Source organism: Carcharodon carcharias, chromosome 13 (assembly GCF_017639515.1).
Source record: "Carcharodon carcharias isolate sCarCar2 chromosome 13, sCarCar2.pri, whole genome shotgun sequence".
NCBI lineage: Eukaryota > Metazoa > Chordata > Chondrichthyes > Lamniformes > Lamnidae > Carcharodon > Carcharodon carcharias.
This window is the reverse complement of record NC_054479.1, coordinates 33,531,991-33,559,471: the sequence shown is the minus strand read 5'-3', so window position 1 is coordinate 33,559,471 and position 27,481 is coordinate 33,531,991. Positions and strand designations below refer to the sequence as shown.

General features: G+C 43.8%; 1 protein-coding gene across 1 annotated transcript in view; it reads right to left on the bottom strand.

The window, feature by feature from the left end:
• Window positions 1-27,481, bottom strand: part of cfap251 (cilia and flagella associated protein 251) — a 79,602-nt gene that overhangs the window by 20,812 nt on the left and 31,309 nt on the right. The window contains exons 10-16 of the mRNA XM_041203046.1: window positions 17,212-17,406; window positions 15,656-15,906; window positions 15,026-15,177; window positions 12,227-12,388; window positions 11,284-11,468; window positions 4,798-4,912; window positions 3,862-4,025 (exon numbers count right to left, since the gene is read on the bottom strand). Of these exons, the coding sequence (XP_041058980.1) occupies window positions 3,862-4,025; window positions 4,798-4,912; window positions 11,284-11,468; window positions 12,227-12,388; window positions 15,026-15,177; window positions 15,656-15,906; window positions 17,212-17,406 (1,224 nt within the window). The remainder of the gene's footprint in view (window positions 1-3,861; window positions 4,026-4,797; window positions 4,913-11,283; window positions 11,469-12,226; window positions 12,389-15,025; window positions 15,178-15,655; window positions 15,907-17,211; window positions 17,407-27,481) is intronic.

Below are 27,481 nucleotides of genomic sequence, written 5' to 3'. Positions count from 1 at the left end.
ATGGTGTGCATGCCTGCGCTTGTCCTGAGCTCTGGTACATCTGTTATGATGTGGCAGGTGATGCGTGCCAGGCGGGAAACTTGGTCATGCTATCACAACAGTTTTACAATTTGTATTTATTATGAGAAGATTTGTGCACCAAATTCAGAAGTAATGAGTCCACTAACGCCTTTAGAGTCTTTAAAAATTAAATTAAAACATTTATTAACAAAATAAAAGATTTCAAGCATATATATAAGATTACAGTTACTTAATACTATAACAAATCCCAAAATTCCTAATTAACCTCACTCCCAACTACATATCCTCTTTAAGGCAACAGTCTAAAATAGATTTTAAATTTAGATAGACAATCCAGCAAGTTTACCACAGAACCCACTTGACAGTGGAATTCCAAAGGTGTTTCTCCAACTTTGGTTACTGGACACAGCAGGCTTATGCAAAAGTGGCTGGAGGGTATTTTCCCCCAAGGCTGTTTTACACGGTCCGTTTAGATCTTACATCGCAACCGCACCACCCACCCCCCCACCCCACCACCACAACATAGCCTTCCATCCTTCTTTATATATGTTTGTCTGTAAGTTCCATTGTTCAATATGTCTTTGGAAATTCACTTTTCCCATAATAGAAAAATCTTTCATGATGCCAACATGGTCAGTACCTTTGGGAAAAATAAATGCACTGCTTGGCTTTGCTTATCTTGTTAGTTGTAAACATCCTATCATCCCTTTGAAACCTAAACAACCCCTTCACTTATCTAAAAATGCTAATTTCCTTCACACCCTACATGCTGCCCTCATCCATATTTACTCATTAGCATTTCAAATGCCTTTTACACCTAGCTTCTTTTGATAATCTCAATCTTGCAGTCTACCTGATTCCAATTCGATTAAATCATACAGAACCATACACACTCACACCATAAACCTAACTTTACAATAAACCACAATAATATTATGAAAAATATGATCGTTTCATAACACATCACATATACCACATTCTTCGTGAAGACCTGATGTCATGTGGAGTTGGAGGGTGTTCCCTGCCTGTGGCTTTGAAGGTGACCTCAATGCTAAATTTCTTGGCCTCTGGTTCTTTCCAAAGATCCATAGGGGACCTATTTGGCATCTCTTAGTCCGCAACACATTGGTGCATAAAGGAGGTCACAGATGCTCTTTATAGGAAGGTCCATCATTATGTCAGGTTTGCCCTGGACTAAGATAGCCAGGCTACAAGATTCACTAGCTTCACAATTATCTAATGATGCAAACACTGCTTTGACAGAGATGTGGACATGCCTAGGGATCGCCTCCTCCTGTGCATGTCTTTTGTTCTGCCAGTACCACTGAGAAGACACAAATGCTGTTAGAATATCAATGCTGATGAGCTGCTGTCATTCAATGGTGTTCCTTGAGGAAGAAGGGTTAAAAATGCCTACATCACACACTTCCAATAAAGATTTAAACACATCACCCTGACATCGCACAAGGTTGTGATGATTAGTTCAATTGAGGTTGACATATGTGGCATATGTGATTTGTCATGAATCTATCATATTTTTCATAATATTATTGTGGTTTATTGTAAAGGAGGTTTATGAAGTTGACATCACAGGAATGTGAATCTCATAGTGGCACACTATCACTGAGTGGGAGGAAGGCCTAACCTTGAAATAAGAGGATTCCAAAGTACAAAATCACAATGCCTTCAGTTGCAAAAAACATTCACATAACCATCAAATGTATTCACAAAAGTGCAATTTCTTTACATGTATTGCACGCCCATGACCCAAAAGTGACATCAATTTTTCATACATTTTCTAACTCTACCACTATGCCTGGGTGCTGCTCCGACATCCGCAGCAGAAATGGAGGCAGCCTGCTGATTGTTATGTCCTAAGTCTGCGATGACCTTGGCCGACATCCCCTGGTGGCCCGAGGCCTGGAGGGCCCAGGCCTGATAAGGGTCACCTTGCTCAGGGGCAGAAGCTCCCTCGACAGCCTGAGAAGCTGGGGTGGATGGGGGTCACAGGCAGAGGGGGCTGTGAGCAGCTGAATACCCTTGGAGTGTACTGAGAGGAGGCTCCAGGGGTGTCCAGCTGATGCTCATTCTCACTGTGGGTGCCCGAGGGCCCCAGCCTGATTCCTGCAGGAGATGGTGGGCCTGGAGGGAGGTCAAGGTGTCTTGTCCCCATGTCACCTACATCTTGATGGCGCCCACCAGTTGTGTGGTCAAGGAATACAGGGCCGAGCGCAAATCTGGCAAGAATGCTGGACCAAGGTCTCTATGGTGGTCGCCAGCCTTCCCATGAGGCACTCACATGTCGGAACCATGACATCAGACAGAACACGAAAGGACTCCTTCATTGCTTGCTCTGGTCTGCTGAGTGACTGTCGAATCTCTGCCTGATGTTCCACTGCCTGACGTTGCATCTCCAGCATTGAGTCGGCGACTGCTTTCAGAGGCTCATCATCTGAATCGGACTGAGCGGGTGGCTGGCCTCCAGCAGCCCTCTAACTGCCAAAGACCTGGGCTGCCCCTGCCTCTGCTGCGGGGTGTGTCAGTGAAGTGTTCTCGAGAAAGTGAGCCCAAGCCTAATCTACATCTGTGCCCCATCAATGTGTGTGTCTCTGAGCTGGTGGAGTGTGCGTTTGAGTGCCGTGACTGTTCTTCCAGGGTTTTCTCTTCAGATGTTGTCTGGGGGCTTGCACTGATGCTCGACTGGCTTGGAGGCCTCAGTCTGCTGATGCCTAGAAAGTAGAATTTCAGTTAAAGAGCAAGAGCTAGATAAGACTGCATGTGACTCACTGTGATTGTCAGGTTTTCATGGAGATGGAGCAGTGATCTGTACCCGGTTGCTGGGAGAGGCCGATTTCCCCTTCTCCACAACAGCGATCCCTGTCCTTCCCAGCCAGCTTGACTGTGGCCTCCTCAAACTCGCTGAGGGCAATGATGTCGGCCATTCCTCTCCCGCCTGATGTGTGTCAGCTTGGCATTTTTGAAGAAGAAAGGCATGTGATGAAAAGTGATGGAGCAGAGGCTGGGTGAGATGAATGTCCCCTGTGTGTCGTGAGCCCTTCCCAGAATGGCCAGAGGATAGAGTGTGAGCAACATGACAGATGGGATAGTGGTGATGTGAAAAATGAGTGTTAATATGTGTCCCCCGCTAATGGTTGTGTGAGATCCCTGTAGAGAGTAGCTGTTTGAGTGCATGATGCCATGATGAGAGTTTGACATTGGAGGGATTTGAAGAATGACTTACCCTGGCAGAGCAGATGAGATCATTTATCCTCTTCCTGCACTGATTGGCATCTCAGGCATGGTTGCCAGCCACACTGACCTGCTCTGCGATGGCCTCCCATGCCAGAGAGGTGAGGCTGTTGCACTTCCTGTAGCCATCCCTGGGATAGAGCACTTGCCTGTGTTCCTGTACTCCTCTGATCAAGGCCTGAAGGGTCTGGTGCGTGAAGCGGGGTGCTGCCTTCTTCTTGAGGCTCTTGGCCTTCTTCTTCTGGCTGCAGAACATCTCTGGCGGGCTGGAGAGAGTGAGATTGTATGTTGGACTGGCCTTTAAAAGTGGTGCCTAGACCTTCGAACCCGGCAGCTGATGGCGGCTGACGAATCAGCTCCTGACCTACCAGGCAATTCGGACTGATACACGCGTGTGAATAATTAACGACCATCCAAGCATGAAATCAGGTGTGAGTTCCCGCCATTCCGGGTACCGCAGAAACCACCCACCACCAAAGGGAAAATTCTCCCCTAAGCTTCTACTAACTAAATATGCAGCACAAGTACAAGTCATTCAAATGCTACAGTTGAGAACAATTTTTCTTGAAAGCATATCAACAGTGCACTTACGTCAGGTCAACTTTCCACATATGCACAGTACAATCATCTCCTCCTGCAGTGAATATGTAAGAACCATCATATGAACAGGCAATATTGGACACTCTTGTTCCATGGCAGATAACTGCACAGGATTTGTGGGGATTTCCATCCAATGGCAGAGTTTGTAAACCCACCTAGGTAACAGGGAGCAAGATTTTTAGAATTCAAAGGCACAAATGCTCATCATATCAGCAGTGCATCACATTTATACATCGATCCACTATATCGCCAAACACATTACAAAAAAAAACTGTGTAACTTATTCACTAAAAAGCATTGATCCATGAGCTTCCATAGGATCATTCCAATCTCTTGCCATAACCTTGGTGAGAGATTGGCGGAAACTCTAAAAGAACTGCGTAAGTGGTCAATTATCGGGGGGGTCTCACAAATCTTCCACTGTAAAACTTCTGTGGAAATGCTAGGCAATTATTATTAACAGTAAAATATTTAATCAGCAGTTCGTACCACTGTAAATTAATACAGATATATCCTGGTTCAAGTGAACTGAATAATTAGCATTTTAATTAAACATAGGTTCAATTCATTAGGTCATTTCAATTATTCTGTTAAAATTAGCTGCCCTTCACAGTCAGGTTTATTTCCCTTACTGCTTTTATTCAGCATTTTCTCTATGACACCATATTCCGACCTCTGCTCCCGTCACCGGACTTAGTCTCCAGAACGGAAGATTCTGCTGCACATTTCTAAAGAGCACATTTACTCGCTGAGCCATTATAAAAGTCTTTGAAGAATTAATTTCAAAAACAAGCAATTAAACACAAAAGAATACAAAAGAATATGGCAAATAGTTTCTCTCACAAAACAGTGAAAACTGAAAACTGAGAACTGCCTCACCACATTATATTGCTTTTGGTGCAGACATTTTTGCAAATAAGTGTGTACCTTGTCATCTGTAATGTAGGCTAAATAACACTTCTTAACATCACTGTCTTTTGAGAAAGGGAGAACTTCTATCTTCCTAACAGGGGATCCATAAATTGGGCCTAATACTGTCTTCCTACAGGGAAAAGAAACAATGTAAACATATAGCAATAAAAATAATTGCAGAATGTCATCAAAAGCAAGAGTTTAAATATCTTCAAAGTTTTTAAAATCAGTTTGTAATTAAGCTCAGGCTAAACAGGAATGATATGAAATAAAGATAAAAGTTGGCCTTTTCAGATCCTGCAAGGGCAAAGGGATAAATTCACTAGGATTAATACATGAAGGCGCATAAACATTTTTCAAATGGTTATCTAAGGAACAAAGGGAGATCTAAAACTAAAAGCACATCTGCAGTTGAAAAAAAGAAGCATTGGGAAGTAACAACTCAAGCAAAGAAGAGCCACAAGGCTAATCCCTGGTTTTACAGGTCATAGAAATGATGGAATACTTGAGACACTAGGATTTTTCAATCTGGAAAGAAGGCATTTGAAAGGTGACCATATGAAAGTATATAAGATAACAAATTGTATTGAAAAAATAAAGTCAGAAAATCAATTTAGAAATTGTGACAAAAGAATAAGGGGGCTGCAGGTTCAAACTAAATAAGACAGATTTAAGACCAAAAACAGTAAAAACCTGTAAAGTTCAGTATTTGTTGCCCATCACTAATTGCCATTTGGTGTTAGGAAGGGAGTTCCAGGATTTTGACCCAGCAACAATGAAAGAAAAGTGAGGAGAGTGCGAGAGCAGGACCATGGGACAGGCAGTCAGCAGCACCTAGAGGAGAGTGTGAGAGGAGGACCTGTTTCTACCTGTCAGTGTGATGTCAAAGGAAAACAGGTTGGTGATTGGTGGGTATCTCTTCCATGTCTCTTTTGATTGAACAAGTGGTTTAAATCAGGAGATGTTACTACAGCTGAAGAATACAGTTAAGAAATTCATTTCTAAAATATTTAACATCCAAATTAATTAATTAAATAGAATTGAGATAACTGGGCAGGCAATGTGCTGCAGTGTAGTATGTGCGATCCAAGGTGACCACATCTGTAACAAGTGTAGGCTGCTCGAGGAACTTCAGCTCAGAGCTGATGAGCTAGAGTCTAAGCTGTGCACACTGTGACACATCAGGGAGGGGGAGAGTTAACTGGACAGTGTGTTTCAGGAGACAGTCACACCCCTTAGATTAATTATTTCAAATTTAGACTGTGGTCAGAGACAGGAGGGTGTGACTGCGAGTGAAGCATGTATGGAGATCCAGAATTTAGCTTTGGAGGAACTTCAGCCAGAACCCTTGTCCAATAGGTATGAGGTTCTTGCTCCTGGTACGGACAAGGGCACAGACTACAGGGAGGATGAGCGAACTGACCACAGCACCGTGGTACAGAGCGCCATTCAAGGAGAAAAGAGAAATGTAGTGGTAATAGGGGGTAGCATAGTTAGGGGAATATATACTGTTCTCTGCAGCAAAGACAGAAAGTGCCGAAGGCTGTGTTAGAGACATCTCTTCTGGACTGGAGAGGAACTTGGAATTGTAGGGGAGGAGTCCAGTTGTCGTAGTCCACATAGGTACCAAAGACATGGGTAAGGCTAGGAAAGAGGTTCTGCTTAGGGACTACGAGCAGCCCCGGGCTAAATTAAAAAGCATAACCACAAAGGTAATAATCTCCAGATTGCTACCTGAGCCACGTGCAAATTGGCATAAGGTAAATAAGATTACAGAGGTAAATGCATGGCTCAAATATTGGTGCAGGAGAAATGGGTTCCAATTCATGGGGCACTGGCACCAGTACTGGGGAAGGAGAGAGCTGTTCCATTGGGACAGACTTCATTTGAACAATGCTGGGACCAGTGTCCTGGCAAAAACTAGGGTTGTAGATAGGACTTTAAACTAATTATTGGGGGGGGGGGGGTTCAATTGAAAGGAAGTTTAAAAAATCAAAAAGAAACGAGAGCAAAGATGCAGGGTGGTGAAGAGATGAACGATAATTAATGTGTGACAGGAAAGGGCAGAAAATATAAGCTGAAGGGTGCAGCAGAAATTAGAACCAAAATGAATTACAATGGTAAAAAGTCAAAGCTTAAGGCTCTTTATCTGAATGCACACAGCATTTATAACAAGATAGATGAATGGACAGCACAAATAGAAATAAATGGATATGTCTTGATAGCTAATACAGAGACATGGTTGTAGGGTGACCAAGACTGGGAACTCAATATTCAAGGGCATTCAATGTTCCGGAAAACTAGGCAAAAAGCAAAAGGAAGCGGGGTACCTTTGTTAATAAAGGAAGGTATTAGTGCAGTGATGAATAGTGATTTAGGTACAATAGCTCATGATGTAAAATCAGTTTAGATGGAAATAAGAAATAGCAAGGGGAAGAAGTAATGGGTGGGAGTTGTCTATAGGCCCCCAAGAGATGCCTCACTGTAGGACAAAGTATAAATTGGGAATTAATGGAGGCATGTAAGAAGGACACTACGATTGTCATGGGTGATTTTAATCTGCATTTTGACTGGACAAATCAGATTGGCAGGGGTAACATGGAAGATGAATTTGTAGAGTGCATCAGGGATTGTTTCTTAGAGCAACATGTTGCAGGACCTTCCAGGGAACTGGCTATTTTAGATCTAGTAATGTGTAATGAGGTCAATAAGAGATCTCATAGTTAAGGATCCTCTGGGGCGTAGCAATCACAACATGGTAGAATTTCAAATTCAGTTTGAGGGTGAACAACTCGGGTCTCAAACCAGTGTCCTCAACTTAAATAAAGGCAATTACAGAGGAATGAAGAAAGAGTTGTCTAAAGCATGCTGGGAAAATAGACTAAGGAGAAGGACAGTGGATGAGCAGTGGCAGATACTTCATAACACTCAGTAAAAATGAATCCCTGTCAAAAAGAAGGACTCGATGAGAAGGATGAATCACCCGTGGTTAACAAAGGTGGTCAAGGAGTGTATCCAATCAAAAACTAAGGCATACAAAGTGGCGAAAACTAGTGGTATGCCAGAGGATTGGGATTTTTTTTAAGAACCAGCAGTGGATGATTAGAAAACTAATAAAGAGGTGGAAAATTGATTATGGAAGTAAATTGGCAAGAAATATAAAAATAAACAGCAAGAGCTTCTAACGGGTACATAAAAAGGGAGTAGCTAAAGTGAATGTGGAACCCTTGGAGGTTGTGACTGGAGAATTGATAATGGGGAACAGGGAAATGGGAGATAATTTAAACCAACATTACCAACACGGTGGAGGACACTATAAACATTCCAAAAAAAACAGATAATCAAGGAGCTAATAAGAGGAAAGATCTTGTAACGGTCTCTATCACGAGGGTCAAAGTATTTGAGAAACTAATGGGACTAAAGGCAGACAAGTCACCAGGACCTGATGGCCTGCATCCAAGGTTTTTAAAGGAAGTGGCTGCAGAGATAGTGGAGGCATTGGTCAAAATATTCCAGAACTCACTGTATTCCGGGACAGTCCCAGCAGATTGGAAAACTGCTAATGTGACGCCCCTGTTCAAGAAGGGAGGTAGACAAAAAGCAGGAAACAATGGGCCAGTCAGCCTAACATCTGTTGTTGGGAAAATGCTAGAGTCCATTAGTAAGGAAGATAGCAGGACATTTACAAAAGCTTAACACAATCAAAGAGAGTCAACATGGTTTTGTGGAAGGGAGATCATGTTTGACAAATTTGCTGGAGTTCTTTGAGGATATAACAAACACAGTTGATAAAGGGGAACAGATAAATGTAGTGTATTTGGATTTCCAAAAGGCATTCAATAAGGTGTCACATAAAAGGTTATTGCACAAAATAGGAGCTCACAGTATTGGGGGCAATGTATTAGCATGGATTGAGGATTGGTTAACACACAGAAGACAGAGAGTTGGGATTAATGGATCTTTTTCAGGTTGGAAAGACGTAACTAGTGGAGTGCCACAAGGATTGGTCCTAGGGCCTCAATTATTTACCATCTATATTAATGATTTGGAGGAGGGGGCAGAGTGTAATGTATCCAAATTTGCTGGTGATACAAAAATAGATGGGAGGGCATGTTGTGATGAGGACATAAGGAATCTGCAAGAGGATATAGATAGGTTGAGTGAGCGGGCAAAAGCTTGGCAGATGGAGTTTAATGTAGGAAAGTGTAAGGTCATGCACTTTGGTAGGAAAAATCAAAAGGCAGACTATTATTTAAATGGGGAGAGACTCCAAAAAAGTGCAGGGTGTTCTTGTGAAACATAAAAAGTTAGTATGCAGGTGCAGCAAGTAATTAAGAAGGCAAATGGAATTTTGGCCTGTATTGCTAGGGGGTTGGAGTTTAAAAATAGGGAAATCTTGTTAAAACTGTACAGGGTGTTGGTGAGGCTGCACCTGGAGCACTGTGTACAGTTTTAGTCCTCGTATTTAAGAAAGGATATACTGGCACTGGAGGCAGTTCAAAAGAGATTCACTAGGCTGATTCCTGGGATGAAGCGGTTGACTTATCAAGAACGGTTAAACAGGCTCATTAGAGTTTAGAAGAATGAGGGGTAGTCTTATTGAAATGTACAAGATTCTGAGGGGGCGTGACAGGGTAGATGTTGAGAAGATGTTTCCACTAGTGGGGGAATCTCAAGCTAGGGGACATAGTTACAGAATAAGGGGACACTCATTTAAAACTGCGATGCAAAGAAGTTCTTCTTTCAGAGGGTTGTGAATGTCTGGAATTCTCTACCCCAGACAGTTGTGGAGGCTAGATCACTGAAAATATTTAAAGAGGAGGTAGATAGATTTTTGAAATATCAGGAAGTTGAGAGCTATGAAGAGCTAGCACGAAAGAGGAGATGCAGCCTGGGGCAGATCAGCCATGATCGTATTGAATAGGCTTGAGGGGCCAAAATGGCCTACCCCTGCTCTTATTTCTTATAATTCCATGTCAGGATGGTGTGTGGCTTGGAGGAGAACTTGCAGATGCTTCCCATGCACCTGCTGCCCTTCTCCATCTAGATGATAAAGATTGTGGTTTTGGAAGGTGCTTTTGCAGGACCCTTGGCAGATTGCTGCAGTGCATTTTATAGATACATACTGTTGCCACTATGCGTAGTAATGGAGGGAGTGAATGTTTAAAGTGGTGGATGCTGTGCCCATAGAGCGAACTGCTCTCTCCTGGGTGGTGTCAACTTTCATGAGTGTTGTTGAAGGCGCAGACATCCAGACAATGGCCAGTATTCATCACAGTCCTGATTTGTGCTTTGCAGATGGTGGACAGACTTTGGGCCGTCAGGGGGTGAGTTACACACTGCAGAATTCCCGGTCTCTAACCTGGTCATGTAGCTACAGTATTTATATGGCTGCTCCAGTTCAGTTTCTGGTTAATGGTAACCCCAGGATGCTTTAGGAGGTAGAATTCAGCAATGGTAATGCTGTTAAATGTTAAGGAGAGATGCTTAGATTCTCCCTTGTGGGAGATGGTCATTGTCTGATCCTTGTGTGGCACGAATGTTACTTGCCACTTATCAGCCCAAACCTCAGTGTTACCTAGATATTTCATGCAGGCATGGAACTGCTTCAGTATCTGAGGAATTGTGAATGCTATTGAACACTGTTCAACCATCAGCCAACATCCCCACTTCAGACTTTATTCAAGAAGCAACTGGATGCTCCAATTTGGAGGAATTAGGATTTTTATGGAATGAAGGATGGGCCAAATGCCCTTTGTCATCCATAGTTGTGATCTGTATCGCCCTAATCTTGTTGTAGTTGTTTTGTAAGTCAATGACATACAGAAGATACACTTTACGACTGATAAAACTGACTAAGGCAATTGTGGTATGCCATTTTTTATTAGGGCAACTTGCTTCAGTCTTAAAGAATATGATAAACCAGCAAATAAAAAATTGTCTCACCCTGCTGAAGGCTGAAATACAAATTAACCTTGGCATCCAATGCTTATATTATCACCAGGAGACACACTTCCCCTGGAGACATGGGTGAAAGTCACCTTCTTATGTTTGTCTCAGAGCTCCCTGGAAGCAGCAGAGCAACATATCTCTCTTATAACATTTTGGATTGGAATAGGTGAAATTCAATTCTGTCGAACATGTCAATTGGCAGATTAATAACATTTTGTGAATAGCTGTATATCATATTGTGTGTTCACATCTTTATTTAAGTGTTTTATGTTGGTGTTAACAGATTTTCATCAACTACGTACATTTTTGTAATGTTATAATTTGTGATTAACTAAAAAGCTAAATCTCTTCAAATGGTTCAAAACAGCAGTGCTGGAGATGCACTGAAAAATAACTTAATAGATCTAGAATAATTCGGCTATGCTCAAAATATACTTTCAAAGAAACCTGGATACAATGAAGTAGTTATTGCTGTATTAGATTGGTTAAAATGATTTGTGTTTTGAAGCAAACTGTTGTGCCTTTTCTGAGTAAGTGGGTTTCACAAACCTGCACATTTTGGTAGTGGCATTATAGAGCTTTAGTTTATACTGGTTGTTGGCTGTGATAATGAAGCTCTCTTTACTGATTGGTGGGTACCAGGCCATGCACGTAGGGACAGCACTCTGTTCTATTCGTTCGCTACTCAATATCCGCACATCACCCTCAGTGCTATGAGTCAGATCGTACTCCACCTGAAAAATTGAAAAAAAAAAATTATTAAATAAGTTTTGCAGGATAGTTACCACTTATCTTTCTTTTTTGAAACTAGAAGAAATGTTGTAAGGTCAGTGGTAAATACAACAATAAACATGAAGCAATGAAAATGAAATAGGTGAAACACATAGCAAACAATCATGGAAAAATTAGAATAAACGGTGAAAAATAATCAATAAATTATGTAAAGCAATTAGTATCAGAAGAAAACATCTAACTCAAAGTTAGAACTAAGGAATTCCCATGTATGTTGAATTCTTACCATTAATGATGCCACACCAGGAAAGGGATCTGGTTGAGATGAACTCCAAAGAGCCCAACTAAGTCAGAAGGGCCTGAGGTGGGCATTCACCACTAAATGAACCAACAATGAAAGTATATTTCTATTTGAATTTGAAAGATATGTTAACATCAGTACCCCTTTTGGAAAGATGAAACAGTTGCAAGGAATTGCAATTAACATTTGTCTCTCTTTCTGTTTCTTTTTATAATTTGCACAAACAGCTAAAAGCTAATTTCATCAAGCAGGGATCATGTTTAAAAGTTAGTAAGTCTAGCAGTGTGTTTACAATATTTCTTGTTTGCTTTACCACTTGCTAATCAATAGCAGAGGATTATTTTTTGCCAAATCATACTTAGGATTTGAACACAATTTAACAGTTTGTATTCTGAGCTATGTCAAAGAATGGATTTTAATGCAGAAAAGGAGCCTGACCAAAATAAAACAGTTACTTACCAGAACTCTATCCTCTCCAAGAGACAATAGTCTGGGTTGATTGCTGTCCAAATATATCCCAAATATGAAACTTTGAATGGGTTTAAAGTGTGCATTTTGCCTTCCTAAATAGTTCCAAGACTTCTCCCTGAACAGAAACACTGTTACTGTAGTTTTACTATCCTGCAACAAAAAGAATAAATCATTACAAGAGCCAAGAGTGGCTTATTGTAAAGTAGGTTTATGGGTGTGAGTGTAGATGGTTCTGTCTGTGCGCTTTAACTGAATTAGAGTCAGATGGACTGCAAGCTTGAAATTATCAAAAGAAATTAGGGGTAAAAGGCATTTGAAATGCTAATGAGTAAACATGGATGAGGGCAGCATGCAGGGTGTAAAGGAAATTTGTATTTTTAGATAAGTGAAAGGGTTGTTTAGGTTTCAAAGGGATGATAAGATGTTTACAACTAACAAGATAAGCAAGGCCAAGCAGTATGCTTATTTTTCCCAAAGGTACTGACCATATTGACAACATGAAAGATTTTTATATTATGGAAAAAATAAATTTCTAAAGACATATAGAACAATGGAATTTACAGATTAAAGAGAGAGGGAAGCATATATAAAAAGGGGGGTGAGGCAATTTCAGGCTGGTGGGCCAATTAAGGTCTGCCCAGCATGAAACGCAAACCGCAGCGTTTTGCAGAGCTGCCTCAGGGAGATGAAGAGTTTAAAAGAAAATAAAAATGTCATAAAACATGTCCCCTCATGTGTCTCTGTCACAAGAGCAGGGACATGTTTTTAATTCAAGTGTAAAATTTTTATTTGATTTTTCTTTGCTTTAGGAAACCTCATCCTGCCCGTGGATGAGGTTCCCTAAAAAATGTCGCTTGGCCTTTTTGCCTGCCCGCCAACTGTAAGGTTGGATTGGCAGCATAAATTTGAATTTAATTACCTTTTTAATGGCCTTAACAGGCCTTTTAAAAGTCGGCGGATGCGTTGCTGCCCACCAAACGAAATATCGCAACACTGCGCAATGATGTCAGGACACTCACCTGGCATCATCACGTGTCATTTTACGCTCAGCCGGGTCGGGCCCACCCACTGAGCTTAATATTCTGCCCAGTGTATTTATTTTTCCCAAAGATTACTGGTAAAAATTGGTACTGTCATAAATTATTATGATGAGGGAGGTAAAGGCCAAAGACATAGTGAAACAATGGGAATTTGCATTCAAAGGGGAAAATAGGGAAGAAGGCTGCGTGTAAAGGCTGGCATTTTAAGGTTTAACAAGTGTTAAAATCCTTCAGCATCTATGCCTCAAGCTGCTGTCTACAATGAACTGTAGTTAAGAAAACTCACTTTGAATTGGATTGTTCAGCATGTGGTATTTCTTTGCCTGGATCTTTTAAAATCTATGGGCAGGGCTTTCTCCTCATTAAGTGGGCACAGCAGGCAGGCCCAGGAAAGGCCGCGAGATGGATTGCTGCCTGCGATTGAGCTCCAACTGCAATTCACGGCCAGCCAGCATGAAACATGCTAAGAGCCTCAGTGCTGCTGGGATGAGGGGGTGGGAGGAGTACGAGCGCTAAAGTCTGTGCATGCGCAAGGGAGTGTGCACTGAAACCTTCCTGAAGGCACAGAGCTGTCTCAGGGAGCTGAAGAATGTTAAATATAAAAATAAATGTTTTACAAATGATATAAATATGTCCTCACATGTGACTCAGTCACATGAAGAGGAACATGTAAAAAATTTTTATTGTTTTTTAGTAACCATTGGAAACCTCATCCTGCCCATGGATGAGGTTTCATAAAAAATGCAAAGGCCACCTGGCCTATTTGTCCGCCCGTCAACCAAACGGTTGAGGGGGCAGCAAAAAATACGTATTAATTAATTGCTTAAGAGCCTTAATAGACCTCTTAATTGCCAGCGGGCGCACTGCCGCCTCTTGTGCGCTCCCGCTGGCCGAAAGATTGTGAGAGTGCGTGATGATGTCAGGATGCTCGCCTGACATCATCGAACACTATTTCACCCCGGTTTGGGTCGGGCACATGTCCGCCCGCGGGATGAAAAATTTTGCCCTATATGTTTGTCTTAACAGAGGTGTAACTGGAAGTCAGATTAATTAGGGAATTTAGAAGTTATTATAGTAGTAATTTGTTGACATATGTATGTGCTTAAAATCATTTCTCTTATTAATAAATGTTTCATCCAGTTTTGTAAAAACCTATAAGGCTCGGTGGTCTTATTATTATTGAATTCAAAACCCGCATCTCGAAACATACAAATTGCAAAAATAGTTGAGGTAGTTGTCTCAAGTTTCCCTCTGGGATTTGAGCAACTCTGCATTTACAATGAGCTGTGCCAAAACATGGACTCATTACTTATGAATTCAATTCACAAATCTTCTCATAATAAATACAAATTGCAAGACCATTGGGATCGTGTGGCCAACTTTCCCTTGTAGATTTGGTCTGCCTGGCACACATCACCTGCCATGTCATAACAAATTTACATTTCCTGTCTTTTAATTCCTGCTTTGCTACCTGCAAAGATTCTGCAATCTGAATAGCTGAGCAGCTTCTCTGCTAGTTTCCCTATTTCCTGAAGCAACAGATCCCCTGCAGAGAGCATTGAATTCAAACTGCTTCTGGAAGACTGGAAATCTATACTGATAAATCTGCTGAAAGTCTGTAGGCAGTTGTACACGAGATGGAAAGGAGTTCCTTTACTGCTCACAGCAAAATCCAGGTATACATACAATCGTATCAAGTTCTCTTATCGATTAATCTAAGCAATCATTAAATATTTGAATAACTCACTATTGTTGCTAGGTAACTGGAATCATGAGAGAAGGCAATCTGAGTAACAGCATCTCTGGCATACTGGAAAGGTTCTGGGCACTCATCGTTCAGAGAAAGTGCATCAAGGATGTGAACACATCCATCAGTAAGTCCAACTCCCAATAGTGAACCTATGGGAGTAAGAAAGTGGTGTTTAGCCAATGAAAATGTCTGCAAAGAATGTACAGAACAAATTTACTTTTTCTATTAAATGTTCATTTATTTCTGAGGTCAATAGAAAAGAAAATGGGGTGCGATGTAAAATGGGGGTGCTAATTCACTCCAAGCCCCTTTCATGATCCTGGTATAAACAAATTTCAACAGCAAGATTTTCTGATTGGCATCGTTTTAATGCTGCTGGCATTAAAATAGAAATGGTGTGGAAAATAGAAAAATGTCACATTGGTACATTAAAGGATATTGTTCTGAGGTTTAATTTTGGGGCAGAATGAAGGGAGCTTTACTCTTGCACCTAACACCTGACCTCAGAGCACTTGATGCTGACTGTGGGTGCCTGAAATAGAGTGTGCCATTCATCAGCGAGAACATCCCTTGCCTCAATATGCATGAAATTATATTTACATACTAAAAAGATTGTTAATTTAATACCTGCTTCATTATAAGTCACACACTGAATATAGTTCCCTGTTCCAAAGAGCCTGCTGCAGAAGGGTTCCTTCTTCTCATAGTTCCAGATCTTCAGGAGTCCACAGTAGCTTCCCATACAGATGAAAGGCCGAGCAGGATGACATGCTATAGCATGTACCGCTGCACCATGCTCCTGCAATAACACTTCAAGTTTGCACCCATCTCCAGTTACATGAGCCACTGTAGCATCAACTGTTGCTACAACAAAGTTCCTACATAGAACAAAACACACACAAAAGCATATAAACTAAGAAAACATTTTTATTACTAAGGCAATAAGCGGAATTCTGCTTTTCAAATATTAATGAGTTGTGACACCTTGAAGAAATACAAATAGGTTGGAAACATTAGTAAATATTAACAAATAGATATTTTAAATGGTTTAATCTTGTCAGAAAACACACATATCTCCCACTCTATAGGCTGGATTTCATAGGGGAAGGAGCACATTGCTCACCCCCCCCCCCCATTGATGCAAGAGTCGACCAGTAGCCGATGCAGTTTAAAACAGCCTACCCCACAGCCACAACACTGGCAGGCGAAATAGGTTAAGAGTGGGACTTCTGACCCTCAGTGGGAGGAAGTCCCACCTCAAGAGATGCTGGCCAATCGGATTGGCTGGCAGTTCTAGCAGCACCAGAACTTAGAAGTGGGTGCTGCTGGGACTGCAGACAGGCCCACACAGAACTTCAATGGATCCTGGAACCAGGTAAATCCTGGGCATTTAGGGCAGTGTGGGATTGGGGAACTTTAGGGGGGAGGGGGGAGGGGGCATGTTTTGGAGGTCAAGTGGCAGGAACAAAGGGGGAGGTAACATCTTGGGAAAGGGGTGCCCCCGAAGGACATCCCCCTTCCTTCCTGCCTTTTAATCACGCGCTTAACAAACATCCTGCCCACTCCAGCCCGCCTGCCAATGCCATCAATATTATGGTGTGGGCAATGTAATATTTGGGTCAATTGGTTTGGTAACAAGCTCAGCTGACCATTAATTATTTATTTAAAAATGGCTTGCAGTCTGCTGATTTTGGTGCCACACACCTACCATATTACGGGGGACAGCTTGGAGGTTGGGGGGAAGGTGATGGGCATCCCTCATTTTTACAAACACCCCATCCCCCTGCCAAAAACACACCTGGCATGGGGTCATAAAATCCTGCCCTATGTGTTTAATCCAGTATCACCAGGAAGGAATAGCAGTGACAAGAAGAGCAGGCCAACAGTTCATTCCAAATTAAGTCATTGTACTCGGGATGGAGGAATATACATATATTCTTCACTAACTCACCACCAAGCATTCATCTGCCCTATTCTTCTATTTCTATACTCACTAGCATGTGGCATGGAAGTATTCCAGAGATAACTACCTTTGAGATCCTGCTTGCTGGTTTCCTTCCTAGCTTTAGGTGGTAGATATAGTTAAAAATTGATTACATTTTTAATACAATCTTGATATTTCAAGTGATATTACTTGAGCATATGTAATAATTAATAACATTTAAAATATGAAGATTACTAACCTGACAATAAATTGCTGAGCATTGATGTTAGACTCTGATGGGTAAGAAGTTTTCCCATCGGCTTTGGAAGCTGGTTGACTGGAGAAGGAAATTGAACTGATGGGTCCCAGGTTGAAGTTACTATACCAATTAAGTAAGCAAAGTTGCTCATCATAAAACTTGATGCAACCTTTGACATCACACGTCACTATATACCTGTAATGAATGTTAAAAATGCAGTTACTATCATACAAACAAATACAGACAATTTGATTCTATTGCATGGAAACTAACACATTTGTCTTAAACAATATTGCAACACCATTAGACTTAGAATGCAACCTACATCAAGAGGTGCATGAGGCTGACAAAGCATATGCTTATCAAAAACAGAATTACCTGGAAAAACTCAGCAGGTCTGGCAGCATCGGCGGAGAAGAAAAGAGTTGACGTTTCGAGTCCTCATGACCCTTCGACAGAACTTGAGTTCGAGTCCAGGAAAGAGCTGAAATATAAGCTGGTTTAAGGTGTGTGTGTGGGGGGCGGAGAGATAGAGAGACAGAGAGGTGGAGGGGGTTGGTGTGGTTGTAGCGACAAACAAGCAGTGATAGAAGCAGATCATCAAAAGATGTCAACAACAATAGTACAATAGAACACATAGGTGTTAAAGTTAAAGTTGGTGATATTATCTAAACGAATGTGCTAATTAAGAATGGATGGTAGGGCACTCAAGGTATAGCTCTAGTGGGTTTTTTTTTATTTTATATAATGGAAATAGGTGGGAAAAGGAAAATCTTTATAATTTATTGGGAAAAAAAAAGAAGGGGGAAACAGAAAGGGGGTGGGGATGGGGGAGGGGACTCACGACCTAAAGTTGTTGAATTCAATATTCAGTCCGGAAGGCTGTAAAGTCCCTAGTCGGAAGATGAGGTGTTGTTCCTCCAGTTTGCGTTGGGCTTCACTGGAACAATGCAGCAAGCCAAGGACAGACATGTGGGCAAGAGAGCAGGGTGGAGTGTTAAAATGGCAAGCGACAGGGAGGTTTGGGTCATTCTTGCGGACAGACCGCAGGTGTTCTGCAAAGCGGTCGCCCAGTTTACGTTTGGTCTCTCCAATGTAGAGGAGACCACATTGGGAGCAACGAATGCAGTAGACTAAGTTGGGGGAAATGCAAGTGAAATGCTGCTTCACTTGAAAGGAGTGTTTGGGTCCTTGGACGGTGAGGAGAGAGGAAGTGAAGGGGCAGGTGTTGCATCTTTTGCGTGGGCAAGGGGTTGTGCCATAGGAGGGGGTTGAGGAGTAGGGGGTGATGGAGGAGTGGACCAGGGTGTCCCGGAGGGAGCGATCCCTACGGAATGCCGATAAGGGGGGTGAAGGGAAGATGTGTTTGGTAGTGGCATCATGCTGGAGTTGGCGGAAATGGCGGAGGATGATCCTTTGAATGCGGAGGCTGGTGGGGTGATAAGTGAGGACAAGGGGGACCCTATCATGTTTCTGGGAGGGAGGAGAAGGAGTGAGGGCGGATGCGCGGGAGATGGGCCGGACACGGTTGAGGGCCCTGTCAACGACCGTGGGTGGAAAACCTCGGTTAAGGAAGAAGGAGGACATGTCAGAGGAACTGTTTTTGAATGTAGCATCATCGGAACAGATGCGACGGAGGCGAAGGAACTGAGAGAATGGGATGGAGTCCTTACAGGAAGTGGGGTGTGAGGAGCTGTAGTCGAGATAGCTGTGGGTGTCGGTGGGTTTGTAATGGATATTGGTGGACAGTCTATCACCAGAGATTGAGACAGAGAGGTCAAGGAAGGGAAGGGAAGTGTCAGAGATGGACCACGTGAAAATGATGGAGGGGTGGAGATTGGAAGCAAAATTAATAAATTTTTCCAAGTCCTGACGAGAGCATGAAGCAGCACCGAAATAATCATCGATGTACCGGAGAAAGAGTTGTGGAAGGGGGCCGGAGTAGGACTGCAACAAGGAATGTTCCACATACCCCATAAAGAGACAGGCATAGCTGGGGCCCATGCGGGTACCCATAGCCACACCTTTTATTTGGAGGAAGTGAGAGGAGTTGAAGGAGAAATTGTTCAGCGTGAGAACAAGTTCAGCCAGACGGAGGAGAGTAGTGGTGGATGGGGATTGTTCGGGCCTCTGTTCGAGGAAGAAGCTAAGGGCCCTCAGACCATCCTGGTGGGGGATGGAGGTGTAGAGGGATTGGACGTCCATGGTGAAGAGGAAGCGGTAGGGGCCAGGGAACTGGAAATTGTTGATGTGACGTAAGGTGTCAGAGGAATCACGGATGTAGGTGGGAAGGGACTGGACAAGGGGAGAGAGAAGGGAGTCAAGATAACGAGAAATGAGTTCTGTGGGGCAGGAGCAAGCTGAGACGATCGGTCTACCGGGGCAGTTCTGTTTGTGGATTTTGGGTAGGAGATAGAAGCGGGCCGTCCGAGGTTGGGCAACTATCAGGTTGGAAGCTGTGGGAGGGAGATCCCCAGAGGAGATGAGGTCAGTGACAGTCCTGGAAACAATGGCTTGATGTTCAGTGGTGGGGTCATGGTCCAGGGAGAGGTAGGAGGAAGTGTCTGCGAGTTGACGCTCAGCCTCCGCGTGGTAGAGGTCAGTGCGCCAGACAACAACAGCACCACCCTTGTCAGCGGGTTTGATGACAATGTCAGGGTTGGACCTGAGAGAATGGAGTGCAGTAAGTTCAGAGAGAGACAGGTTAGAATGGGTGAGAGGAGCAGAGAAATTGAGACGACTAATGTCGCGCCGACAGTTCTCAATGAAAAGATCGAGAGAAGGTAAGAATCCAGAGGGAGGGGTCCAGGTGGAGGGAGAATATTGAAGATGGGTAAAAGGATCCGTTGAACTGGGAGAGGACTCCTGCCCAAAGAAGTGAGCCCGGAGACGAAGACGGCGGAAGAAGAGTTCAGTATCATGCCGAGCCCGAAATTCATTGAGGTGAGGGCGTAAGGGTATGAAACTAAGTCCTTTGCTGAGCACTGAACGTTCAGCATCGGAGAGGGGAAGGTCAGGGGGTATAGTGAATACACGGCTGGGGTTGGGATTGGAAGATGGGGTGGGGACGGAGGGACAGGCAGGGGTGGAGGGTCCTAGATGGGTGTTGGTGTCGATGAGTTGTTGGAGCTTGCGTTCCTTAGCACTTGAGAGAAAGAGAAAAAGTTTCTTGTTGAGGCGTCGGATGAGCCGAAGGATAAAATGAAACTGGGGGCACGCGCAGCTTTGAAAAAGGGTACGGCGGTGCTGCTGGAGGGAGAGGTCGAGCTTTTCAAAGCTGCGCGTGCCCCCAGTTTCATTTTATCCTTCGGCTCATCCGACGCCTCAACAAGAAACTTTTTCTCTTTCTCTCAAGTGCTAAGGAACGCAAGCTCCAACAACTCATCGACACCAACACCCATCTAGGACCCTCCACCCCTGCCTGTCCCTCCGTCCCCACCCCATCTTCCAATCCCAACCCCAGCCGTGTATTCACTATACCCCCTGACCTTCCCCTCTCCGATGCTGAACGTTCAGTGCTCAGCAAAGGACTTAGTTTCATACCCTTACGCCCTCACCTCAATGAATTTCGGGCTCGGCATGATACTGAACTCTTCTTCCGCCGTCTTCGTCTCCGGGCTCACTTCTTTGGGCAGGAGTCCTCTCCCAGTTCAACGGATCCTTTTACCCATCTTCAATATTCTCCCTCCACCTGGACCCCTCCCTCTGGATTCTTACCTTCTCTCGATCTTTTCATTGAGAACTGTCGGCGCGACATTAGTCGTCTCAATTTCTCTGCTCCTCTCACCCATTCTAACCTGTCTCTCTCTGAACTTACTGCACTCCATTCTCTCAGGTCCAACCCTGACATTGTCATCAAACCCGCTGACAAGGGTGGTGCTGTTGTTGTCTGGCGCACTGACCTCTACCACGCGGAGGCTGAGCGTCAACTCGCAGACACTTCCTCCTACCTCTCCCTGGACCATGACCCCACCACTGAACATCAAGCCATTGTTTCCAGGACTGTCACTGACCTCATCTCCTCTGGGGATCTCCCTCCCACAGCTTCCAACCTGATAGTTGCCCAACCTCGGACGGCCCGCTTCTATCTCCTACCCAAAATCCACAAACAGAACTGCCCCGGTAGACCGATCGTCTCAGCTTGCTCCTGCCCCACAGAACTCATTTCTCGTTATCTTGACTCCCTTCTCTCTCCCCTTGTCCAGTCCCTTCCCACCTACATCCGTGATTCCTCTGACACCTTACGTCACATCAACAATTTCCAGTTCCCTGGCCCCTACCGCTTCCTCTTCACCATGGACGTCCAATCCCTCTACACCTCCATCCCCCACCAGGATGGTCTGAGGGCCCTTAGCTTCTTCCTCGAACAGAGGCCCGAACAATCCCCATCCACCACTACTCTCCTCCGTCTGGCTGAACTTGTTCTCACGCTGAACAATTTCTCCTTCAACTCCTCTCACTTCCTCCAAATAAAAGGTGTGGCTATGGGTACCCGCATGGGCCCCAGCTATGCCTGTCTCTTTATGGGGTATGTGGAACATTCCTTGTTGCAGTCCTACTCCGGCCCCCTTCCACAACTCTTTCTCCGGTACATCGATGATTATTTCGGTGCTGCTTCATGCTCTCGTCAGGACTTGGAAAAATTTATTAATTTTGCTTCCAATCTCCACCCCTCCATCATTTTCACGTGGTCCATCTCTGACACTTCCCTTCCCTTCCTTGACCTCTCTGTCTCAATCTCTGGTGATAGACTGTCCACCAATATCCATTACAAACCCACCGACACCCACAGCTATCTCGACTACAGCTCCTCACACCCCACTTCCTGTAAGGACTCCATCCCATTCTCTCAGTTCCTTCGCCTCCGTCGCATCTGTTCCGATGATGCTACATTCAAAAACAGTTCCTCTGACATGTCCTCCTTCTTCCTTAACCGAGGTTTTCCACCCACGGTCATTGACAGGGCCCTCAACCGTGTCCGGCCCATCTCCCGCGCATCCGCCCTCACTCCTTCTCCTCCCTCCCAGAAACATGATAGGGTCCCCCTTGTCCTCACTTATCACCCCACCAGCCTCCGCATTCAAAGGATCATCCTCCGCCATTTCCGCCAACTCCAGCATGATGCCACTACCAAACACATCTTCCCTTCACCCCCCTTATCGGCATTCCGTAGGGATCGCTCCCTCCGGGACACCCTGGTCCACTCCTCCATCACCCCCTACTCCTCAACCCCCTCCTATGGCACAACCCCTTGCCCACGCAAAAGATGCAACACCTGCCCCTTCACTTCCTCTCTCCTCACCGTCCAAGGACCCAAACACTCCTTTCAAGTGAAGCAGCATTTCACTTGCATTTCCCCCAACTTAGTCTACTGCATTCGTTGCTCCCAATGTGGTCTCCTCTACATTGGAGAGACCAAACGTAAACTGGGCGACCGCTTTGCAGAACACCTGCAGTCTGTCCGCAAGAATGACCCAAACCTCCCTGTCGCTTGCCATTTTAACACTCCACCCTGCTCTCTTGCCCACATGTCTGTCCTTGGCTTGCTGCATTGTTCTAGTGAAGCCCAACGCAAACTGGAGGAACAACACCTCATCTTCCGACTAGGGACTTTACAGCCTTCCGGACTGAATATTGAATTCAACAACTTTAGGTCGTGAGTCCCCTCCCCCATCCCCACCCCCTTTCTGTTTCCCCCTTCTTTTTTTTTTTCCCAATAAATTATAAAGATTTTCCTTTTCCCACCTATTTCCATTATATAAAATGAAAAAAAAAACCCACTAGAGCTATACCTTGAGTGCCCTACCATCCATTCTTAATTAGCACATTCGTTTAGATAATATCACCAACTTTAACTTTAACACCTATGTGTTCTATTGTACTATTGTTGTTGACATCTTTTGATGATCTGCTTCTATCACTGCTTGTTTGTCGCTATAACCACACCAACCCACTCCACCTCTCTGTCTCTCTATCTCTCCGCCCCCCACACACACACCTTAAACCAGCTTATATTTCAGCTCTTTCCTGGACTCGAACTCAAGTTCTGTCGAAGGGTCATGAGGACTCGAAACGTCAACTCTTTTCTTCTCCGCCGATGCTGCCAGACCTGCTGAGTTTTTCCAGGTAATTCTGTTTTTGTTTTGGATTTCCAGCATCCGCAGTTTTTTTGTTTTTATAGCATATGCTTATGTCTATTTTCCGTGGCTTGTTTTTCCTAGAACAGGTCACTTGCCAAAGGCTATAGCTTGAGGGGCATCAAGCATCGCTGACCAGGAGTCTCTCCTGCTCTTACCACCTGCCATTGGCATGGTAAGATTTGGTTGATAATCAACCTGTTTGGCCACATTATGAATGTACCATCCACGGCCATCAAGTCCTAGGTGGAACTCCAACCCAGAGGCAGGGACACTACCCACTGTGCGGCAAGACCTCCTTTCAACACCATTGCAATCATAAAAATACTAAGGTGAACTTTTAGATGCAACTTTATATTTCAAGGTGTTTAAGCTGTCTAATTCCCCATTCCAAATTGATAACAATAAATACCTTCCTAATTATGTCACCACTCAGCTCCTTCTATTACTTGGAGTATTATTAGTAGTATGTGGACATTGGGCCAAAAATTCCCATGGCACCATTTCACTATCAGAACTAAAGCGGATGGGATCAGGGCACTGAGCTCACCATAAACGACCAGTTTACAGAAATAGAGGTATGTATGCTTTGAACACCAGAGATACATATTGGGCTGAATTTTATTGCCCTCTGCTGGTGTGTTTGGAGGTTGGCAATTAATGGCCACCTAAGTGCCTCATCCCACCCCACTGCTGTTTTACCCATGGCAGGAGAGACCAGTCCCACTTTTACTGGGCGAGCTGGTATCAGACGTGATGGGGGGTTGGGGGGGGGGAGAACCTCCTTTGGGCGGGTCCCGTTTCAGCAGAGGCACACCCCCCCCCCCCCCCCTCAAGGACATACCTCCCCCTTTAACTCTCCCCCCTCCCCCGGCCTGTCAAACAAACCACCCCACCTCGCTTGGGCCTGCCAGCTAGGTCCCACTGATAGCCCGGACTTACCTTCAGTCCGGATTCCATAACCTCTTCTTTGGGTTCGGGCTGTAGTTCCACCTGTGGCCACCACTAGAACCTGCCGCTGCTGGGACCACAAAGCTGCCAGCCAATCGAATGAGTCAGGAGCTCTCTAAGCGGGACTTCCTCCCCAGCTGGGGGCAGCAGTCTTGCCCTGAGCTAATTAATGCTCTGTCGAGCATAAAATAGCTGCGGGGCAAGCTGGCTTTTTCATGGGCGGGCTCCTGACCAACTTTTTAGTTGGGGGTGGAGGGGGCCTGGGAACACAGCACCCTGTAAAATCCAGCCCATGGAACTGGAAAATCTTGAAGCTGCAAGAGTTAGACCCCAAGTACGCCTTGAATGTTTTCTAAAAAATGAACCTCAAAATTACCCATGATGGAGTGTGAGAATGGGAGCTGTGGAAGGGGTAGAAGGATGGTAAGGCAGGGAAAGGGAGCTGGGGAACCAGAAAATACCAGAAGGTGAGGCAGAGACCTGGGAAGAGGAATTTTAAAAATGCTACAACACAAACAAAATACTGCAGGTGCTGGAAATTTAAAATACCACAGAATCACAGAATGTTACGGTGCTGAAGGAGGCCATTCGGTCCACCAGCTCTCCCAATGAGCATTATGACTTAGTACCATTCTCTTGCCTTTTTCCCTTACCCTTGCACATTGTTCCTCTTCAAATAATCATCTAATGCCTCCTGAATGCCTCAATTGAACCGGCCTCCACCACACTTCCAGGCAGTGCATTCCAGACTCAAACCACTTGTAAATCACTTTAAATCTGTGCGCTCTCATTTTTGATCCTTTTTCGAGTAGGAACAGTTTCTCCCTATGTACTCTACCCAGTCCCCTCATGATTTTGAACATCTCCTCTTAGCCTTCTGCTCCCCAAGGAGAACAGTCCCAACCTCTTTAATCTACCTTCACAACTGAAGTGTCTCATCCCTGGAACCATTCTCGTAAACCTCTTCTACATTATCTCCAATGCGTTCACATCCTTCCTATAATTTGGCACCCGGAACTGTACACAATACTTCAGCTGAGGTCTAACTAGTGTGTTATATAATCTCAGCATAATCTCCCTGCTCTTCTTTTCTATGCCTCTATTAATAAAGCCCAGGATACTGTATGCTTTATTAACTGCTCTCTCCACCTGTCCTGCCACCTTCAATGATCTATGCACATATATACCCAGGTCCCTCTGCTCCTGCACCCCCTTAAGAATTGTACCCCTTATTTTATATTGTCTCTCCATGTTCTTCCTACCAAAGTGCATTACCTCACATTCTCCCCACTGAACTTCATCTGCTGCCGATCTGCCCACTCCACCAACTTGTCCATGTCCTTTTGAAGTTTTATATTCTCCTCCTCACGGTTTACAATGCTTCTAAGTTTCGTATCATCTGCAAACTTTGAAATTGTCCCCTGCACACCAAGATCTAGATCATTAATATATATCAGGAAAAGCAAGGGTCCCAATACCAACCCTGGGGGACTCCACTACAAACCTTCCTCCAGCCCGAAAAATATCCATTGATCATCACCCTGTTTCCTATTACTCAGCCAATTTTGTATCCACATTGCAATTGTCCCTTTTATTCCATGAGCTATAACTTTTCTCACAAGTCTGTTGTGTGGCACAGTATTGAATGTCTTTTGAAAGTCCATGTACACCACATCAACAGCATTACCCTCATCAACCCTCACTGTTACCACTTCAAAACAACTCCAGCATGTTAGCTAAACACAACTTCCCCTTTAGAAGTCTATGCTGTCTCTTCCTAATCAACCCACATTCTTCCATGTGACTATTAATTCTATCCCAAATAATTGTTTCAAGAAGCTTCTCCACCACAGAAATTAAACTGACTGGTCTGTAATTGCTGGGCTTATCCTTGTAAAGGATATATCATTTTTTCCCCCTAATATTACTGTGAGATACTGAAGCAGGCTTATGCGGACAGTGTGTATGTATGTTTGTGTGTATGTGTGTCTAGTTTAATTAAACTGCAGACAGTCAGACTGCAATATCTGAATCATCAAAAGGGATTAGGTGTAAGACAGGCATTTGAAATGGAGTTGTATAAGCTAGGATGACGTCTCAGTAGATACAGTGTGAATGGAATTTGCATTTTTAGGTAAATTGAGAGGTTGTTTGATTTTCAAAGGGACATGACAAGATGTTTACAACTGGCAAGATAAATAAGGCAAAGTTATTAAGTTCATTTTTCCCAGAAGTGCTGGTCCTAATGACAGCATGAAAGATTTTTATATTCTGGGAAAAGTAACTTCCAAAGCAAGGGTGGAACAATGTGGTTTACAGATCAAAAGGGAGAAAATATATTTAAAGAAAGATGGAAAGCTGTGTAAAGAGTGACCATGTGAGATCTTAAAAGGTACAATGTGTGAAACAGACTTGTGAAAAAAGCCTCTAGCCTCCCTAGAGAAATTTGCTGTTCCAGAAAGCAAGGTTTTGTTAAAAGCTTTGGAATTCCATTGCCGAGTGACAGGGAGAAAGAAGCTGTGAAATACCTCCCTTACAGCAACAGTGGGTGCTTGTGGTAATATTGCTGGATGTTTTATAGATGAAGAATCTATTTGGACTATTGCCTGAAAGGGTGTGTAGTTGGGAGTCTAGTTAAGTGTAAATCTTGTGAGAACTGTTATAAAACTAAATGTAACTATGTAATTGTAGTCTTATGCATATGTTTTCTTTTCCTTTGTTAATAAATGTTTTAATTTAATCTTTAAAATCTCAAAAGGTAATAGTGGACTCATTACTTCTGCCTTCAGAGCACCAACCTTCTAATAAATACAAATTGCAAAGTTAATGTGGTAGCCTGGCCAAGTTTTCCTTTGGGATTTGGTCAGCCTGGCAAATGCCACCTGCCATATCATAACATCATTACAACCTTTTTTGAACAAGGGCATAATGTTTGCAATTCTCTAATCCTCTGGCACCTCCCGAGTCTAGGGATGACTGAAAGATTATGACCAGTGCCCCTCCAACTTCCCCTCTTACTTCCTTCAATATCCTGGGATGCAAGTCCCCAGTCCCAGTGCCTTGTCAACTTTTAGTGCTGACAGTTTATCCAACACCTTCTCCTTGTCAATTTTGAACCCTTCTAGTAATAGAACAGAAAATACTGGAAATACTCAGCAGGTTTGGCAGTCTTGGAAAAGAGG